General features: G+C 43.8%; 1 protein-coding gene and 1 pseudogene across 1 annotated transcript in view; one reads left to right on the top strand and one right to left on the bottom strand.

Moving 5' to 3' along the window:
• Ercc6l (ERCC excision repair 6 like, spindle assembly checkpoint helicase) overlaps window positions 1-12,344 on the bottom strand; it is a 44,125-nt gene extending 31,781 nt beyond the window's left edge. Inside the window, exon 1 of the mRNA XM_042694919.1 lies at window positions 12,200-12,344. Within this exon, the coding sequence (XP_042550853.1) occupies window positions 12,200-12,270 (71 nt within the window). The 5' untranslated portion in view covers window positions 12,271-12,344. The remainder of the gene's footprint in view (window positions 1-12,199) is intronic.
• Window positions 4,924-5,427, top strand: LOC122120672 (annotated as a pseudogene).
• Window positions 12,345-19,139: the final 6,795 nt, after the last annotated feature.

The following is a 19,139-nucleotide window of genomic DNA, read 5'->3' as shown; positions in this document are numbered from 1 at the left end:
CAAAGCCAGCCTGGGCAGGAAAGTCCGTGAGACTCTTATCTCCAATAAACCACCAGAAAACTGGAAGTGACGCTGTAGTTCAAGTGGTAGAGCGCTCGCCTTGAGCTGAAGAGATGAGGGACAGTGCTCAGGCCCAGAGTTCAAGCCCCACGACCAACCAAAAAAACAAAAACAAAACCAAAACTATATGTTGTGGGGGGTTGGAGGCGTGGCTGTTGATAGAGTGCCAGCCAGTAAGCAAAAGTGGCTGCAGGTACTGAGTTTAAGTCCCAGTCTTGGACCAAGAAAAAAAAGTAAAAAGAAAAAAAAACTGTATGTTGAAGGCTTGATCATTAATGCAATGCTAAGAGACTTTTGGGAAATGATAGGTCATGATGGTTCTGATCTAATCAATGGGCAAATCCACTGATCAAGTCATAATTTAATGGCAATACTGAGACATGATGGAAACTAGGGTATGGTCCTAGTTAAAGCTTCATCCAAAGCAGGTTCATGGGTATGCACTAGAAGGTTATATCTTGTCCCCATTATTTCTTCCTTTTCTCTGCTTTCCCAGCTGCCATGAGGTAAGCCCTTTCCTCCATTATGCCATGCCACAAACTAAGAACAATGGAGCCAGCTAACTATGGCATTGAAACCTCTGAAATTTGACTTCGAACAAATCCTTCAGTTATTTTTTTCAGCAATAGAAAACAACGAAGACAGGAGCTGACTTGCTCTTATGACAGCCAATTCCTTCATGAAGGCAGAACCTCCATGACCCCAACAATCTTTTAAAGGGCCCACAACTCTCAAATATAACAGCAATTGAAACTCAACATGACTTTTGGGGTATATAAACCAAAATCAGACCATAGCAAGGTCCTTTATCTTGCAAGGTGCCCAATTCCAAGAGCAGCTGTAGTAATTAATAATGATGAAGTACATGACAAAACCATGATAGTAAGAAGAGGTAATGGAGAGGATAATAAAAAAATTGAGATCGCCGGGTGCTGGTGGCTCACGCCTGTAATCCTAGCTACTCAGGAGGCTGAGATCTGAGGATCACGGTTCAAAGCCAGCCCGGGCAAGAGAGACTGTGAGACTCCTATCTCCAATAAACCACCAGAAAACCGGAAGTGGCGCTGTAGCTCAAGTGGTAGAGCGCTCGCCTTGAGCTGAAGAGCTGAGGGACAGCGCCCAAGCCCAGAGTTCAAGCCCCACGACCGACCAAAAAAAAAAAAATTGAGATCAACAAATTGACAATTTGGGGGCTGGGAAGGTGGCTCAGTGGTAGAACACTTGCCTTGCATGCGTGAGGCCCTGGGTTCGATTCCTCAGCACCACATAAGCAAAAAGAAAAAAGCCGGAACTGGCGCTATGGCTCAAGTGGTAGAGCGCTTGCCTTGAGCTGAAGAGCTGAGGGACAGTTCCCAGGCCCAGAGTTCAAGCCCCATGACCGGGCCCCCCACCCCCCACCCCAAAAAAAAAAAGAAACCCTAGTAACAAATTGACAATTTGTTACTGGAAAAAGATAGACATCAATATTGGAAAAAAAAATTTAAATCCTATTGACATGCTCTACTATACTATGTACTATATACTATGTACTATATATAGCACATATATATGTATATATATATATGTACTGGATGTACTAGAATTTAATCTAACTATTTAACAATTTCCCTATCAATCAGTATGTATACTGGACTAACGATATAGTTCAGTGCTACAGTAATTGTCTAGCATTTGAGAGGCCCTGGGTTCCATTCCCAGCACAGGGGAGAAAAGCTTGTAGAATGAAATAACAGCTATCATTATAAATACTACAACAGCACATACATACATGTACATGTTTATACACATAAATACCTTTGTCCACTCATATAAATATTTAGAAAAGAAAATACTATAATTTCTAGCTTCAAAGAAAACTGGGCTAAGAGTATGGCTCAAGTAGTAGAGTAAATACCTAGTAAGAGTAGAGTCCTAATTTCATACCCCAATACTGCCAAAAAATAAAGCAAAACTAAGACCAGTGTGGTGGCACATACTTGTAATCTCAGCATTTGGGTGACTGAGAAAAGGATTGTAGCTCAATGCTAGTCAAAGCAAAAGTTAGCAAAATCTTATCTCAAAAGCAAGCCAGGTTTGGTGATATATGTCTGCAATACCAGATACTTGTGAGGCAAAGGTCACAGAACCTAGGTTTGAGGTCAGCCCAGGCAACGTTAGCAAAAGAACCTACCAAAAAAACTGAACGTAAAGCTGGGCACCGGTGGCTCATGCCTGTAATCCTAGCTACTCAAGAGGCTAAGATATGAGAGGATCACAGTTCAAAGCCAGCCTAGCAGGAAAGTCTATGAGACTGATTTCCAATAAACCACTCAGAAAACTGAAAGTGGCGCTGTGGCTCCAGTGGTAGAATGCTTGCCTTGAGCTAAAAAGCTAAGGGACATTATCCAGGCCAGAGTTCGAGCCCCACAATTGACCAAAAAAAAAAAAAAAAAAAAAAACTGAACATGAAAATGGCCATGACTAGAAAATGGCCTAGAAAATGACTAGAAAATGGCCATGAGTTTAAAAAGAAAAAAAAAAGGATCAGGATCATCAAATGATAATCTGAGAAAAGCACAAATAAATGGTTACTTGTAAAGACTACTGATTGGATTAAAGACTGGTAAGGTGTTCTTGAATTATCATTCATTATTTCATTCACCCCAGAGACTGGGTCTCACTCCATGGCCCAGGCTGCCTCAAACAATCCTCCTGACTCAGCCTCAGTAGTAGCTTGAACCATAGCCATGTACCACCTCACTGGTTTCAATGGCTACTTTAAATGTGTATTTTCTAACAACAAGCAATCCCACTTCCAAAGTGTGTACTCAATAAAAGTGTACCAAAATTCATAAGGATTATTCATTACAACAAAAGTTAAATGACAAAAAATAAGCCAAATGAATTAATGTTGAGAATACTTACACCTCAACAAAAGAAAATATCCAGACAGCAGTAGCTCCCCCCTGCAATCCTAGCTACTCAGAAGGCAGAGATCTGAGGCCCATGGTTTGAAGACAATCCTAGCAGGAAAATCTATGAGACTCTTAACTCCAATTAACCACCAAAAAGCCAGAAATGGATCTGGCTCAAGTGGTAGAGTGCTAGACTTTAGCACAAAATCTCAGGGACAGTTCCCACTCCATGAATTCAAGCTCCAGGAGTAGCACAAAAAGAAAGGGAAGAAGGGAGGGAGGAGATGGAGGGGAAAGGAAGAAGGGAGGGAAGAGAGAAAGAACAAGAGAAAAAGGAAAAGATATTTTAAAGAGGGATGTTGAGTGTAGTATGGCATTGAAAACCTTTTATTTCAGCACTGAAGAAGCTAAGGCAGGAGGTGCCCTAGTTCAAGGTGCTAGCCTAGGCTACATAGCAAGACACTGATTCAAATAAACAGGCAAAAAGCTATAGTGGTATATGGTCATGTATGCCTATAATCCCAACTCATTTGGAAGGCTTAGGTGGGAGGATTGATCGCTTAAGTTAAAGACCAGCCTGGGCAATGTAGTAAGATGCCAGCCTCACTCAAATTAAAGTTCTAGACTATGAAAAAGGAAAGGCATAGAAGACAGAAACAGAGTATTAACCAATTTATGGTGTTACAAGGACAGAGGAAATATTGTAATGGAGACAAGGTTTCAAAAAATTGATGTTTTGTGTAAAAGAAAGTATAGAACAGTTTGAGAGAGAAAGAGTCAGAGACAGACAGAGACAGTGGGGTGGGCAACAGAGTATGTGTACTGACAAAGAACAAGCCAGTGATCAACAGAAAGAGTGAGTAAGCAAAGATAACTGAGAGAATGAACATAAGTAGGTCCCTGAAATAGTGGGTCACTAGTCATAGAAGCTAGCCAGAGAGGACACAGTATTAGATAAATGGCAGGGATAGGGCAAGGACAAATACAGACAAAAAGAGGCCAATAAAAAAAGTGAAGGAGGGTAGGGCACTGGTGGCTCATGCCTGTAATCCTAGCTATTCAGGAGGCTGAGATCTGAGGATCGCCATTCAAAGCCAGCCCAGGCAGGAAACTTCATGAGAATCTAATCTCCAAGTAACCATCAGAAAACAAAAAGTGGTGCTGTGGCTCAAGTGGTAGAGCACTAGCCTTGAGCTGAAGAGATGAGGGACAGCACCCAGCCCAGAGTTCAAGCCCCACCACAAAAAAAAAAAAAAGAGTGAGGAGGGTCTGGGAATGTAGCTTAGAGGTAGAGTGCTTGTTAGCATGCATGAAGCCCTGGGTTCGATTTCTCAATACTACATAAACAGAAAAAGTGCCAGAAGTGGCACTGTGGTTCAAGCAATAGAGTGCTAGCCTGAGCAAAAAAGTAGTTCAGGGTCAGTGCCCAGGCCCTGAGTTCAAGTCCAAGGACTGGCAAAAAAAAGTGAAGAATGAGGAGAGCATATAGGAGAGTGAAAGAGTAGACAAGAGGGTGCAAAGTAAGGATGTTTGACAGGTCCTAAGATGGCTGTGGGGCTGTTTTCTGGCCTAAATGAAAGTCAAGTTGTATCAAACTCTAAAGATGAAGCCACATTGGAGAACTCCAAATTTAAACTTACAAGAACTTAAAGAGGAGCCGAGTGCTGGTGGATCATGCCTGTAATCCTAGCTACTCAGGAGGCTGAGATTGGAGGACAGCAGTTCAAAGCCAGCCTGGGCAGGAAAGTCCGTGAGACTCTCTAATAAACCACCAGAAAACCGGAAGTGGCGCTGTGGCTCAAGTGATAGAGCATTAGCCTTGAGCTGAAGAGCTCAGGGACAGTGCCCAGGCCAAGTTCAAGCCCCACGACTGACAAGACAAAACAAGAAGTTAAAGAAGAAGGAACCAGTAGAAAATCACAGAAGCCTCAGATTTCCTAGCAGAGGGGTCAAAAACTGAACCAATGTAAATGCATATAAAGAGTGTCCTTCTAGAATTGCCATAAGTATGTGGAACAAATGTCAGGAATTGCATAAAAAAACATTCTGAACATAAAACATCAGCCTCCAGATTCAGTTGGAGAAAATAAAAAAGATAAGTTGAAGAATGTAAATGAATCTCAGGGAACAGTACTCAAAGAAACTCAGTAAAAGGAACTTACTCAGCATTTTGGAGCCATTGTTAGATTTGAATCTCCTGTGAGAAACAAATCAAAATGTTGAAAAGTCAGGGGGAAAAAAAGAGGATAAACTAGGCCGTGGAGGAGTGGGATACTGAGAGACTGAAGAACTCAGCAACTAGCTAGTTACTTGAGGGCTTCGTGTAAAAATTGTCAAAGCAATTGCCTGCCACAAGTTCATAGAGGCCAAGAAGGAGGCTGAAAATTCACAAACTGCTAGAAAGAAGAAACTGGAATAGGGGTTTAAAGCAAAGGCAAGAGGGGAAACCAAAAGCAACATGGGATATATGTAACCCTGCAGAGCTCAGAACTCTTTTTTTTTTTTTTTTTTTTTTTTGAGTCAGGTCATGGGGCCTGAACTCTGGGCCTGGGTGCTGTCCTTGAGCTCAAGGCTAGCGCTCTACCACTTGAGTCACAGCCCCATTTCCGGCTTTTTTCTTTTTGCTTATGTGGTGCTGAGGAATTGAACCAAGGGCCTCAGGCATGCAAGGCAAGTGCTCTACCACTGAGCCACCTTCCCACCCCCGCTCAGAACTCTTAAGGGACCTCACATGTTCAAATTATCAAGAATTTCCTGCCTAGGCTAAATATGGCACAAATTGATAGGAGTAAGAAGAAATGTATATGATTTAGGAGTTGATCACCAACTCCTTCTTCGACATTTTCGGGGTTTTTTGTTTTTGTTTTTTTTTGGTCCGGTCGTGGGGCCTGAACTCTGGGCCTGGGCACTGTCCCTCAGCTCTTCAGCTCAAGGCTAGCATTCTACCACTTGAGCCACAGCACCACTTCCGGCTTTTTTCTTTTTTTCTTATGTGGTGCTGAGGAATCAAACCCAGGGCCTCATGCATGCAAGGCAAGCGCTCTACCACTGAGCCACCTTCCCAGCCCCATTCTTCAACATTTTCTAAGGAGTTTATTTTATTAAAGTGAATAAAGCATACACAAAGGAAAAGGATGGGATTTTAAAAAATCTATTTGGATAAACCTACAGTATAGGATCAACTGGCTTTTCATCTGTTTGGTATAGCAAAGTCTGTGAGATCCTTGTACTTTCTTCTCCATTCTAAGCATAATTACACTTTTTCGGGACTTGTGTTTTTACGATTGTCACTATCTTTACAAATAACCTAATGTCACAAAAACAGTGACTGATTCTTTATTGGAGACAGTAGAATTGAGATTTTGTAGTGACATTTATATATCTTCAGATGAAATAATTATAAAAGGGTGACAGAACCAAGAGAGGTGGCTGCCTGCTGGCCCTGGAAGCCCACACCAGCCCTGCCTGAAAACTAGCACCCCCACTTTTCTGCTATCCAGAGGGATGTACAGTTTCTCCCGGGTTTGCTCTTCCCTAAATACCCTCCTTTAGTCCTAGTTCATACCTAATTCATTCATTAGCTAGGCATCTCATTTCTCAGGTGAATATGTTAAAAAATTTCTGTTTTGTCAGGTGCTGGTGGCTCACACCTGTAATCCAAGCTGCACAGGAGGCAGAGAACTAAGGATAGTGGTTCAAAGCCAGCCCAGGCAAGAAAGTTTGAGTCTCTTATCTCCAATTGAACACCAAAAAAGCCTGAAGTGGGATGTGACTCAAATAGTAGAGTGCTAGCTTTGAGCAACAAAACTCAAGGACAGGACAGGCCTTCTTAAGCTCAAGCACCAGGACTGGCACACACATACCAAAAAAATCTTATTTTAATACAATGCATGGTTTCTATCTGTGCTTAAACCCAAAAGTTACTGATAGAGAGAGAGGGTAGGCAATGAGATCGTATGACAGGGAAAGGACAGGCACCAAAAAAAGATTCAGTGGGGCTGGTGATGTGGCTCAAGTGATTGAGGCTGCCTAGGAAGCCTGAGGCCCTGAGTTCAAACCCCCAGAGACAAAAATAAAGACAGGTGATAGAGACAGGTAAAGAGTGGTTGACAAACTAAGAGACCATAGGTGACTGAGAACAGTGCAAGGGGACACAGTGGGAAGGATGGCAGAGAAAAAGAGGGTGAGATGAAAGAGCAAGTGGATGGCAGAGAAAATAAACAGTGACTGGATATGTGGTAATGAACAGATGAGTGTCAGAGACAAGTTGGTGACAGGGAGAAAAATGGAGGGAGCTTGAGCAGCACAGTGAGCAGGCAGACAATAGAGGAGCTGGTGAGCAGGCATCACCAAAGGAGAGCATGACACAGTGTGCCCAAGATCACTGTGACAGAAGATGCTTTATGACAAAGAAATGTATGTAGCAGGGGGAGGGAGCAAGAAGAATAATAGAGATAAAATATGATCAAAGTGCATTATATATATGTATGAAAATGTCATAATAAAATCCCTTACTCTGAACAATTAATGTAGTGTGTGTATATATAATTTTTCTTTTTACATTTTTTTAACTATCAACTAAGCTGGGTACCTGTCACTCACACCTGTAATCCTAACTGCTGAAGAGGCTGAGATCTGAGGACTGTGGTTTGAAGCCAGCTCAGGCAGAAAAGTCTGTGAGACTCTTATCTACAATTAATCACAAAAAGCCAGATGTGGAGCTGTGGCTCAAGAGGTAGAGCACAAAAGCAAAGGGACAGAGCCCGGGCCCAGAGTTCAAGTCCCAGGGCCAGCAAACAACAACAACAACAAAAATCAACTGAAGTGAGATAAAACTAATAGCTGGAAAATGGGTTAAGAATATACTAAACTGCTGGGTATGGTGGTACCCACCTGTAATCCCAGCTACTCAGAGGTGATAACTGAGAAGATCTCACTTCCAGACAAACTTTGACAGAAAGTTTGCAAGAACCCATCTCAAAAACAAGCCAAGGTTGTGATGGCTCATCCCTGTAATTCTATCTACTAGGAAGTTGAGACCTGAAGGACAGTGATTCAAAACCATCTTAGACAGAAACCCCATCTGTGAGGCCTCATCTTTAATTATCCAGCAAAATGCTAGACTGGCAGGGCACTGGTGGCTCACGCCTTTAATTCTAGCTACTCAGGAGAGACTAAGATCTGAGGATCATGGTTCAAAGCCAGCCTGGGCAGGAAAGTCCATGAGACACTTACCTCCAATTAGCTGCCAGAAAACCAGAGGTGGTGGTGTGATTCAAACTGGTAGAGCACTAGCCTTGAGCTGAACAGCTCAGGGACAGTGCCCAGGCCCAGAGTTCAAGCCCCACAACTGACCAAAAAAAAAAATCCAAGCATTTGTGGTTTATAATCCCATCCCCACAGGAAGTGTAGAAGGATCAGGGTTGGCCCTGGAAAAAAAGATCTATCTGAAAAAAAAAACTTAAGCAAGGACTGAGGAAATGGCTCAAGTGGTATAGCACCTGCTTAGCAAGCAAATGCCTGAACTTTAAGCTCTAGTACCAACAAAAAAAGAAATATGGCCAGGCGCCATTGGCTCACTCCTGTAATCCTAGCTACTCAGGGGGCTGAGACCTGAGGATCACAGTTCAAAGCCAGCCCTGGCAAGAAAGTCTGTAAGACTCTTATCTCCAATTAACCACCAAAAAACAAGAAGTGGTGCTGTGGCTCAAGTGGTAGAGCACTCACCTTGAGCTGAAGAGCTCAGGAAAGTACCCAGACCCAGAGTTCAAGCCCAAGACACCCCCCCCCAAAAAAAATAAAAGAAATATGTACTGATGTCTGCACTTTGGGGCATTTTCAAAAATTATGAAAACTGGTAACTTTAAATTTTCTTTTTTTGTCGGTCGTAGGGCTTGAATTTTCAAAAACTAAAATGTTTACAGAAATGAGTATACTTTTTCTGTCATTGATATTGATATCCTCTCTATTTTGAGAATGTCCATGTTTTTGAGAGACAATCAAATGGTAGGGTTACAATTGTACAACTGAAAATTTTGTTTTATAGTACTGAGTATTGAACTCAGGGCCTCACACACACACTAGGCAAAGAGTTCTACCACAAGCTATACCCTGGGTCCTTTTATTTTAAAAAATAAGATCTTACAACTCTTGACCTAGGCTGGCCTCAAACCTGCAAATCTGATGCAACCTCCCAAATAGTTGGTATTTCAGGCATGGGCCACCACACTTGTCTTGTAGATTTTTTGTGTGTGCCTTAATTTGAAAAGGCTTTCTGAAACTTTCTATTGAAAAATACATGTTTTACTATGATTTAGACCATTCATTAAAATGTGATTAAATATTAAAATGAAAGCCTAAGCTATTACAATTATTAGCAATAATTCAAATATAATAATATCAAGAATGTATGTTCGTAATAAGATTGACCTATTATAAAATACAAAAAATAATAAATCTGGAGATCTCTTTATTTTGTGCCAGTACTGGGACTTGAATTCAGGGCCTGGCAGATGTCCTTCAGCTTTTTCACTCTAAGTGTGAGCCACTGGTGCCTGGCTAAAGATTTTGTAAAAGACCAAAAAAAGGCTAGAATTGGTTACTCACACCTGTAATACTAGCTACTCAAGAGACTGGGAGTTAAAGTTCAAAGACAGCCTGGGCAGTAAAAGTCCATGAGACATCTCCAGTGAATCACCAAAAAAATCTGGAAGTAGAGTTGTGGCTTAAGCAGTAGAATACCAGGAATAAACAAAAAAGCTAAGGGAGAGTACCCAAGCTCTGAGTTCAAGCCCCAGTACTGGCATATACACATACATACACATGCAGACAAATAGGCATACACATGCACAAAGACAAAAAAGATATCGTGTGCCAAACATATGTAAGCCAGTTTCAGAGTTCTTTTCAGCACTTACACAGCAGCAACAGATAGAGAAAGGGACAAAAAGGAAGGGGAAAAAGAGAAACAGATTAAATAACTAGCATTGTATCTAGGACCAAAGCTGTAAACAGGAGATAGTTTGTGTGAGGGGAATATATGTGGAATGGGGGGCATGTGGGAGGATTAGTGAGGACAGGAGAGACAGAAATATTAGGTGGGGGGCTGGGATTGTGGCTTAGTGGTAGAGTGCTTGCCTAGCATGCATGAGGCCCTGGTTTCAATTCCTTAGTGCCACATAAATAGAAAAAGCCTGAAGTGGCGCTGTGGCTCAAGTGGTAGAGCGCTAGCCTTGAACACAGAGGGGCTCAGAACAGAGCCCAGGCCCTGAGTTGAAGCCCCAGGACCAGGGAAGTAAAGAAATGTTAGGAGGAAAAAGAAAGCAATTGTAATAGCTGAGGGGGTCATGAGATAAGTCCTGAAATGAATTGTGAGAGAAGACATGATTGGAGGAGGAGTGATAGCTGTAGGTAGTGGAAGACAGGGATTGTTTAAGAATGCTCAGGCAAGAAGCTTTGGGAGCAAGCAAAATGTCTCAGAGTAAGAAACAGTTCTAAGGGAACAAACAGTGCAGACAGAGAGCCCTCCCCCTGATGTGCTTAGGGAAAGGAGAAGGGCTAAAGATCCTAGCTACTCAGGAGGCTGAGATCTGAGGATCGCGGTTCAAAGCCAGCCGGGGCAAGAGAGACCGTGAGACTCCTATCTCCAATAAACCATCAGAAAACCGGAAGTGGTGCTGTAGCTCAAGTGGTAGAGCGCTCGCCTTGAGCTGAAGAGCTGAGGGACAGCGCCCAGGCCCAGAGTTCAAGCCCCACGACCGACAAAAAAAAAAAAAAAAGATCCATTTTCCAAATGAAAACTTAAGGCTCAAAATAGTTAAGAGAAACTTGCTTTTGGTAACCAAGCTAGTTAACTGCTTGTAATTTCTGTTTTTATCTTGTTTTGTTTTTGTTTTTTAAGTGCTGTGGATCTAACCCACAGCTCTTTCATGCTGGGCTAGTGCTCTACTACTGAACTATACTCCCAACCAGTCATCTGAAGTTAAAATGACCCAACTTCAGTTGGGGATATGGCTCAATGGTAGAGTATTTAGCAGTACATGCATGATGATCTAGGCTGTAATCCCCAGACCTGTAAAAAATAAAGTAACACGATCCAACTCTAATAGTCAGTACTCTAGTAACATACATAGACTGTCTTAAGATATCATGGGACTTGTTTACTTGGTACAGTTTTAGTTTTGCAAAATAAAAGCTTGGAGTGTGCCTCTATTATATGAAAAATATTTATTGAAATGAATTCTAAAAAGCAGAAACAATAAGGTTTTTGTTTTGCTGATCCTGGGGCTTGAACTCAGAGCCTGAGCACTGTCCCTAAAAGATAGTGCTCTACCTCTAGAGCCAAAGAGCCACTACTGGCTTTTTCTGAATAGTTTATTGGAGTCTCATGGACTTTCCTGCCCTGGCCAGCTTTGAACCGTGATCTTCAAATCTCAGCCTCCTTAGAAGCTAGGATTACAGGGGCTGGGAAGGTGGCTCAGTGGTAGAGTGCTTGCCTTGCATGCATGAGGCCCTGGGTTCGAGTCTCCACCACCACATAAGCAAAAAGGAAAAAACCGGAAGTGGTGCTGTGGCTCAAGTGGTAGAGCGCTAGCCTTGAGCACAGAGAGGTTTAAGGACAGTGCTCAGGCCCTGAGTTCAAGCCCCAGTACTCGCAAAAAAATAAAATAATAAAAATGAAGATGGTTAATTTGATGTTATGTGTATTTTACAATAAAAAAAAATCCGTACATACCCTAGATTTCACTCAGCAATTAGGTGAATGCTTATGCATTTTAACACATCGTTCAAATGTTTCCGGTGGTGAGATCTTCCTTTGCTCAGTGATCCTTCTATTTAGATGCTCACTCTCATCTTTATACTAACGCTCAGCCCAGCATATGAATCAATTTAAAGTACTCATGAAACAATACAGCAGATCGGTTCCCACTACCAGACCAATTTGGGGGCCCTGTTATTTGTCTCTGTATACATTAGGTTTGGGGCTTGTTAGGGTAGGAAGATTCAGAAAGGGCTTAAGCAGTTGAAGTGCTGACTCTGTAGGAGATAATGCTGGAGCTCATGCACCCCCTCTGGCCAAAAAGTAGGTGTGCCAGGGATTCCCAGGAAAGAAATACGGTCAGTGCTTGGAGTCGATTCTCATGCCCTACTCGGAAAGGGCCGAGAAGCGTCCCACAAGGCTCCACCACCTCCTCCGCGCAATCCAAGGCCCTGCTAGTTATACCTGCCCGGTAGCCCAAACTAACCTCAGATAATGGGCAGCCTGTATTGAGCTTAAATTCTGGATTTCCGCCGAACTTGTGGACGCCTCCATCATCAAGCTTGGTTTTCAGGAATCAGAGCTGTAGCTTGAATTTCGCTCGTTAACATCCGACGCATGCTCTGTTCTCTCGCATAGCGGCAGGGCCAACCCTCTGCCGCCAGACCAACCAATCCGCAGGCCCGCGCTTCAGCGCCGACGTCATAGCTCCACCCGTTCTGCGCCTGCGCGTATGCGCGCGGGAACCTAGAGTTTGAAGCGGTCAATGCAGCACAGCGCGGTGAGGCGCCTAGTGGACTGCGTCATTGGATTTTCAATATGGTCGGAACCAATATACGGGGCACAGGCGGGTGGGGGGGGGGGGGGGAGAGGGGCCGGGGAGTGCGCATGTGCCTGCACGCACGCGCGCGCACACGTACGCACGCACACACGCACGCACGCACGCACGCACGCACACGTTATTCTTAGAGTGGCGGAGGACCGCTATAGCTGCTTTCAACGACTCCGGTACTTCCTGGCTCTGAGCACACTTTGAATCCAGATGCCTTGAGAGTTGAGGTCTCTGTGATCTAAACACATTGATAGAGGTCACCAAAGCTGTCATTTAAGAAATAGCCTGGCACTAGTGGCTCACGCCTGCCATCCTAGCTACTCAGGAGGCTGAGATCTGAGGATCGCGGTTCAAAGCCAGCCCAGGCAGGAAAGTCCCTGAGACTCTTCTCTCCAATAAACCACCAGAAAACCAGAAGTGACGCTGTGGCTCAAGTCGTATAGGTTTGCCTTGAGCTGAAGAACAGCGCCCAGGCCCAGAATTCAAGCCCCATGACCGACAAGGAAGGAAGGAAGGAAGGGAGGGAGGGAGGAAGGGAGGGACGGAAGGAAGGAAGGAAGGAAGGGAACAGGCAGGAAGTGGAGCTGTAGCTCAAGTAGTAGAGCACTAGCTTTGTGAACAAATGTTCAGGGACAGCACCTAGGACCAATTAAACACCAAAAAGCCACAAGTGGAACTGTGGCTCAAATGATAGAGCACTAGCCTTGAGCCCCTAAAGACTGACCCCCTCCCTGTTTTCCCGATGCATACAAATGTCAGGCAAGCCACCAAAGATATGTACAGACTGCCTGACACAGGCAGAGCAATCTACCTAAGCCTGACTGCAAACATTCTATTGTGGGTTCAACTGAAAAGCCCCGGACCTCCCTATACCTAATGGCTTCTTTATTAACCTCTGCCTCCTTGCTCAGACCTCATAAAAACCCAACTCCTGACCCACCTCTTGACACAATCTCCAAGCCCACAGGAAGCTTTGTCCTCACTGTTATATCTCAATAAACACTCCTTGCCTGTGGAAGATGGCCTGTTTCCTTTTTCCTCCATTTTTCTAACAAACACAAAAACTCAGGTCCTAGGACTAGCACATAAACAAACAAACCCTCTGTTAAGAGAACATTTGGTAGGGGTGTTTAAGTTGTGTGTGTGTGTGAGTCCTGTGGTTTAAAATTGATGTGGTAGGAAGTGGCGCTGTGGCTCAAGCGGTAGAGAGCTCACCTTGAGCTAAAGAGCACAAGGACAGCGCCCAAGCCCAGAGTTCAAGCCCCACAACCAACAAAACAAAAAAACAAAAACAAAATAAAATTGATGTGGTAGCAGTAAGCATGGGACCTTTTGGGAATGCCTTTTGTTAGGAAGGCTCCATTCTTATGAAAGACTCCAAGCCTTATAAAAAGTTTCAAGATCATTGGTTTAGCCCTTATTTGTTCTTGTACCATTTAAGGACACAACATTCCTTCCCCTGCTGAGAAGGAGATTCTACAAAGAGGCACCATCTTAGGAGAGAGGCCCTCAGCAAACACCAGTCTTACCAGCCCCTTATCTTGGACTTCTCAGCCCCTAAAGCCGTAAGAAATAAATTTCTAGTCAAGTGCTGCCAATGGCTCATGCCTGTAATACTAGCTACTCAGGAGGCTGAGATCTGAGGATCCTAGTTTGAGGCTAGCCTGAACAGGAAAGTCCCTGAGACTCCTAGCTACAATTAACCACCAAAAAGCAAGAAATAGATCTGTGGTTCAAGTGGTAGAGTGCCAACTTTGAGAGAAAAAGCTAAAGGACAGCACTCAGGCCTTGAATTCAAGGCCCCATACTGGCACCAAAAAAAAAAAAGAAAGAAAAAAGGATAAAATGTATATTGTTTACAAATTATTCCATCTGTGATAGCAGCAAAAATGGACTAAGACAGGGCAAGTTGAGTGCCCAGATACCCTGACAACCCAAAAGATAAGTAGGAGTAGAGAATAAGGGAAATTTCTATAGAAAGCAAAAGAGGGATAGAAGCACAAAAACTTCATTTGACTAACAAGGTAGTTGGTAATTCACACCTGTAATTGCAGTATTCAAGGGGCTTTAGCAGGAGAGTAAAGAATTCAAGGACAATTGAGGCTACATAACAAGACCATGGTTCAAAAGAAAAAACTTGAGGTTGGTGTTAGATACCTAGTTTGAGTCCCAGTCTTGAAATGAGAGAGAGAGAGGGAGAGAGAGAGAGAGAGAGAGAGAGAGAGAGAGAGGGGGGGGGAGAGAGAGGGAGAGAGGGGAGAGAAAGAGAGGAGGGGGAGAAGCTTCATCTGGAATCTAAGGAAGTCATTTCTAATTGTGCTTTGGCTTGAGGTCTGCCATCATCACTTAAATACTTGGAGAGCCAAGTGCTGGGGACTCACACCTGTAATCCTAGCTACTAAAGAGGCTGAAAATTGAGAATCACAGCTTGAAGCCAGCTGGGGCAGACAAATCCATGACAATATTATCTTCAATTAACCAGAAAAAAGATATAAGTGGAGATGTGGCTCAAGTGGTAGAGCACCAGACTTGAGTGAAAAAAGGCAATGGAAAGTGTGAGGTCCTTAGTTCAAGCCTCGATATGTGCACAAAAATACATACATACACCAGGAGCTGGTGGCTCACACCTGTAATTCTAGCTACTCAGGCAACTGAGTTCTAAGAAGCTCTGCTTAAAGCCAGCCCCATCAGGAAAGCCTGTGAGACTCAGATCTAAAAACTGTGGCTCAAGGACTGGTAAAGTAGCTTAGTAGTAGAGTGCTTGCCTCACATGCATGAAGCCCTGGGTTCGATTCCTCAGTACCACATAAACAGAAAAGGCCAGAAGTAGTGCTGTGGCTCAAGTGGTAGAGCGCTAGCCTTGAGCAAAAGAAGCTCAGGGACAGTGTCCAGGACAAGAGTTCAAGCTCCAGGACTGTAAAAAGGAAACAAACAACAAAAAAACTGTGGCTCAAAGTGGTAGAGCGCTAGCCTTCAGCACAAAAAGATCAGGGACAGGACCCAGGTCGAATTTAAGCCCCGCAACTGACAAAAAAAAAAAAAAAAACTCATACAAAAGCCAGGAGCTGGTGACTCATGCCTGCAATCCTAGCTACTCAGGAGGCTGAGATCTGAGGATTGTGATTCAAAGCCAGCCCAAGCAGGAAAGTCTGTAGACTTTTATCTCCAGTTAACCACCAGAAAACCAGAAGTGGCACAGTGGCTCAAGTAGTAGAATGCTCACCTTGAGCTCAAGAACTCAGGGACAGTGCCCAAGCCCAGAGTTCAAGCCCCACCACCGACAGAAAAAAATGCATACAAACATATGTCCATACCCACACACCTATAGAACCCAGGCTGAAGCAATGCAGTTCTGGGTTTGCTGTTGTAGGCAGCTGACCCTCTATGAACTGTCATGAAAAGCTAGAGAGACTTCCACAGGAACCTGGTTACCCTTTCCCTATCTGCTTCCCTGCTGGCAGTGATCCCCAAAAGGCCCTGATCAATGGGAAGGAATATCTATCTTGCCAGTCTTTTTTTATTTTGATGGTCCTGGGGCTTGAACTAGAGCCTGGGTGCTGTCTCTAAACCCCTTTGTGCTCAAGGCTAGCATTGTACCACTTGAGCCACAGTACTTCTGGCTATTTTGAGTAACTTAATGGAGATAAGAGTCTCATGGACTTTTCTGCCAAGGCTGTCTTCAAACCATGATTCTTGGTCTGGGAATGTGGCTTAGTGGTAGAGTACCTGCCTAGCATTCATGAAGCTGTGGGTTGGATTCCTCAGTACTACATGAACAGAAAAAGCCGGAAATGGTGCTGTGGTTCAAGTGGTAGTGCACTAGCCTTGAGCTAAAGAAGCTCAGGGACAGTGCTCAGGCTCTGAGTTCAAGTCCCAGGACTGGCAAAAAAAAACAATAAAAAAAACCATGATTCTCAGATCTCAGCCTCCTGAGTAGCTAGGATTATAGGGGTGAACACTGATGCCTGGTTCCTTGCCTGTCTTTTGGCTTCTGGACTTTCTCAGAGTCATTGTCACACAGCTGTAGAGCTCTTCCCCATCCCCTAGGAACTGCAGTTACTGCTTTCTCTGTCTTTTTTGTCAGTCTTGGGGCTTGAAGTCAGAGCTTGGGTGTTGTCCCTAAGCTCTTTTGTTCAAGGCTAGCACTCTACCACTTGAGCCACTGTGCCACTTCCAGTTTTCTGGTGGTTAATTGGAGATAAGAGTCTCACACTTCCCTGCCCGGACTGTCTTCAAACTACAATCCTCAGACCTCAGCCTCCTGAGTAGCTATGATTATAGGTGTGAACCATTGGCTGCTAGTTGTTTTTTGGTTTTTGGGTTTGGGGTTTTTTTGGCGGTCGTGGGACTTGAACTCTGAGCCTGGGCGCTGTCCCTCAGCTCTTCAGCTCAAGGCTAGCACTCTACCACTTGAGCCACAGTACCATTTCCAGTTTTCTGGGTGGTTTATTGGAGATAAGAGTCTCACAGTCAGGGCTGGGAAGGTGGCTCAGTGGTAGAGCACTTGCCTTGCATGCCTGAGGCCCTGGGTTCAATTCCTCAGCATCACATAAGCAAAAAGCCGGAAGTGGTGCTGTGGCTCAAGTGGTAGAGCACTAGCCTTGAGCTGAAGAGCTAAGGGACAGCACCCAGGCCCAGAGTTCAGACCCCATGACCGGACCCCCCCCCTGCAAAAAAAAAGAGTCTCACGGTCTTTTATGCCTGGGCTGGCTTTGAACCCCAATCCTCAGATCTTAAACTCCTGAGTATCTAGGATTACAGGCGTAAGCCACCAGTGCCCAGCCTGGCTCCTAGTTTTATTCTAATTCTTAACTACTAGTTTTTAGTACTGGGGCTTTAACTCAGGGCATCATATTTTCCTCAGTATATCCACTCAAGGTTGGTGCCATACCACTTGAGCCACACCTCCACTTCTAGACTTTTGCTGGTTAATTGAAGATAAGAGTCTCTTAGATTTGCCTGCCCAAGCTGGCTTGGAACTGTGATCCTCAGAACTCGAACTCTTGAGTAGCTAGTATTATATGTGTGAGCCACTAACACTGGGCATATAAAAAATAATATAGCTGGGCTCCAGTAGCTCATGCCTTAATCCCATCTACTCAGGAGGTTGAGATGTGAGAATCACAGTTCAAAGATAGACTAGGAAAGAAAATCCCTGAGACTCTTATCTCCAATTAAGCACCAAATAAAAAGCCAAAAGTGGAACAGTTACTCAAGTGGTAGTTCTTTAGCCTTGAGCACAAAAGCTCAGAGATAGTGTCTATAACCTGAGTTCAAGCCCTAGGACTGGCACCCCCCAAAAAGAATAATATAAATATTATATTGCTTCAAAAATAAAAGTTTGTTGACATAACTATGATTCTTTTGTGGTACTGGGGTTTGAATTCAAAATCTTGTGCTCTTAGCATTTTTTGCTCAAAGCTGGTACTCTATCACTTGAATCATGCCTACACTTCCATCTCTTTGTTAGTTAATTGGAGATAAGAGTGTCCATGACAATTGGGAATGAGCGAGTGAATGAGTGAGGTTATCCAAAAAGAAATGTATTCATTACCTGACTTATATAACTATAACCCCTCTGCATGTCACCTTTATAGTAACAATAAAAAAGAGTTTCAACAACTTTTCTGCTCAGGCTGGCTTTGAACCACAGTCTTCAGATCTCACCCTCCTGAGTAGGTAAGATTACAGATGAGAGCCACCAGCACACAGCAACTGATATTTTAATTATAATATTAACCCACATATCATACATTATACATATATTATGCACATATGAAACATATAGAATTAGCTAAGAAAGGGTTAAACAGGCTGCAAGGTTCCCAGTGAATGTATTAAATAAAGGCTGAAGGCAAAGGCTGATACAGATGTAAGAAAAGTCAGAGAGGACTTGATGAAAATTATGAACCACAGGTGCACAGCTATTTATAGTGCAGACTTAAAAAATGCAGGTCAGGGTGGCAGGCAGTTTGGGGTGTCAGTTTGAAAGGGGTTGCATGTCAAAAGCAGGAAAAACTGTACTTGAGCTAAAGCTCTGGAAGAGTGCTGAGATCTGGTCCTGGGGTTTGAACTCCGGACCTGGGTATTGTCCCTGAAGTTTTTTCTCAAGGCTAGGGACTTGAGCCACAGCCCTACTTCCAACTTTTTTTGGTGCTTAATTAGAGGTAAGTCTCATAGACTTTCCTGCCAGGGCTGGCTTCAAATTGCAATCCTTGGATCTCATCCTCCTCCTAAGTAGTTAGGATTAAAAGCATGACACAAATAAAATAAAATTAAATTAAAAAAAAAAAAAAGCATGAGCCTGGCTCACAGTGACAGTTTTTTTTTGTTTTGTTTTGTATGGGTTGGGGGGGGGGGTTGCCAGTCATGGGGCTTGAACTCAGGGCCTGGGTGCTGTCCCTGAGCCTCTTTGTGCTCTTCAGCTCAAGGCTAGAGCTCTACCACTTGAACCACAACACCACTTCCAGTTTTCTGAGTGCTTTATTGGAGATAAGAGGCTCATGGATATTCCTGTCTGGTCTGGCTTTAAACCGAGATCCTCAGATCTCAGCCTCTTGAGTAGCTAGGATTACAGGCGTGAGCCACTGGCGCC

Source organism: Dipodomys spectabilis, unplaced genomic scaffold (genome assembly GCF_019054845.1).
Source record: "Dipodomys spectabilis isolate Male_0828 unplaced genomic scaffold, ASM1905484v1 ptg000176l, whole genome shotgun sequence".
In the NCBI taxonomy this organism is placed as follows: Eukaryota; Metazoa; Chordata; class Mammalia; order Rodentia; family Heteromyidae; genus Dipodomys; species Dipodomys spectabilis.
This window is presented reverse-complemented; position numbering and strand designations above follow the sequence as displayed.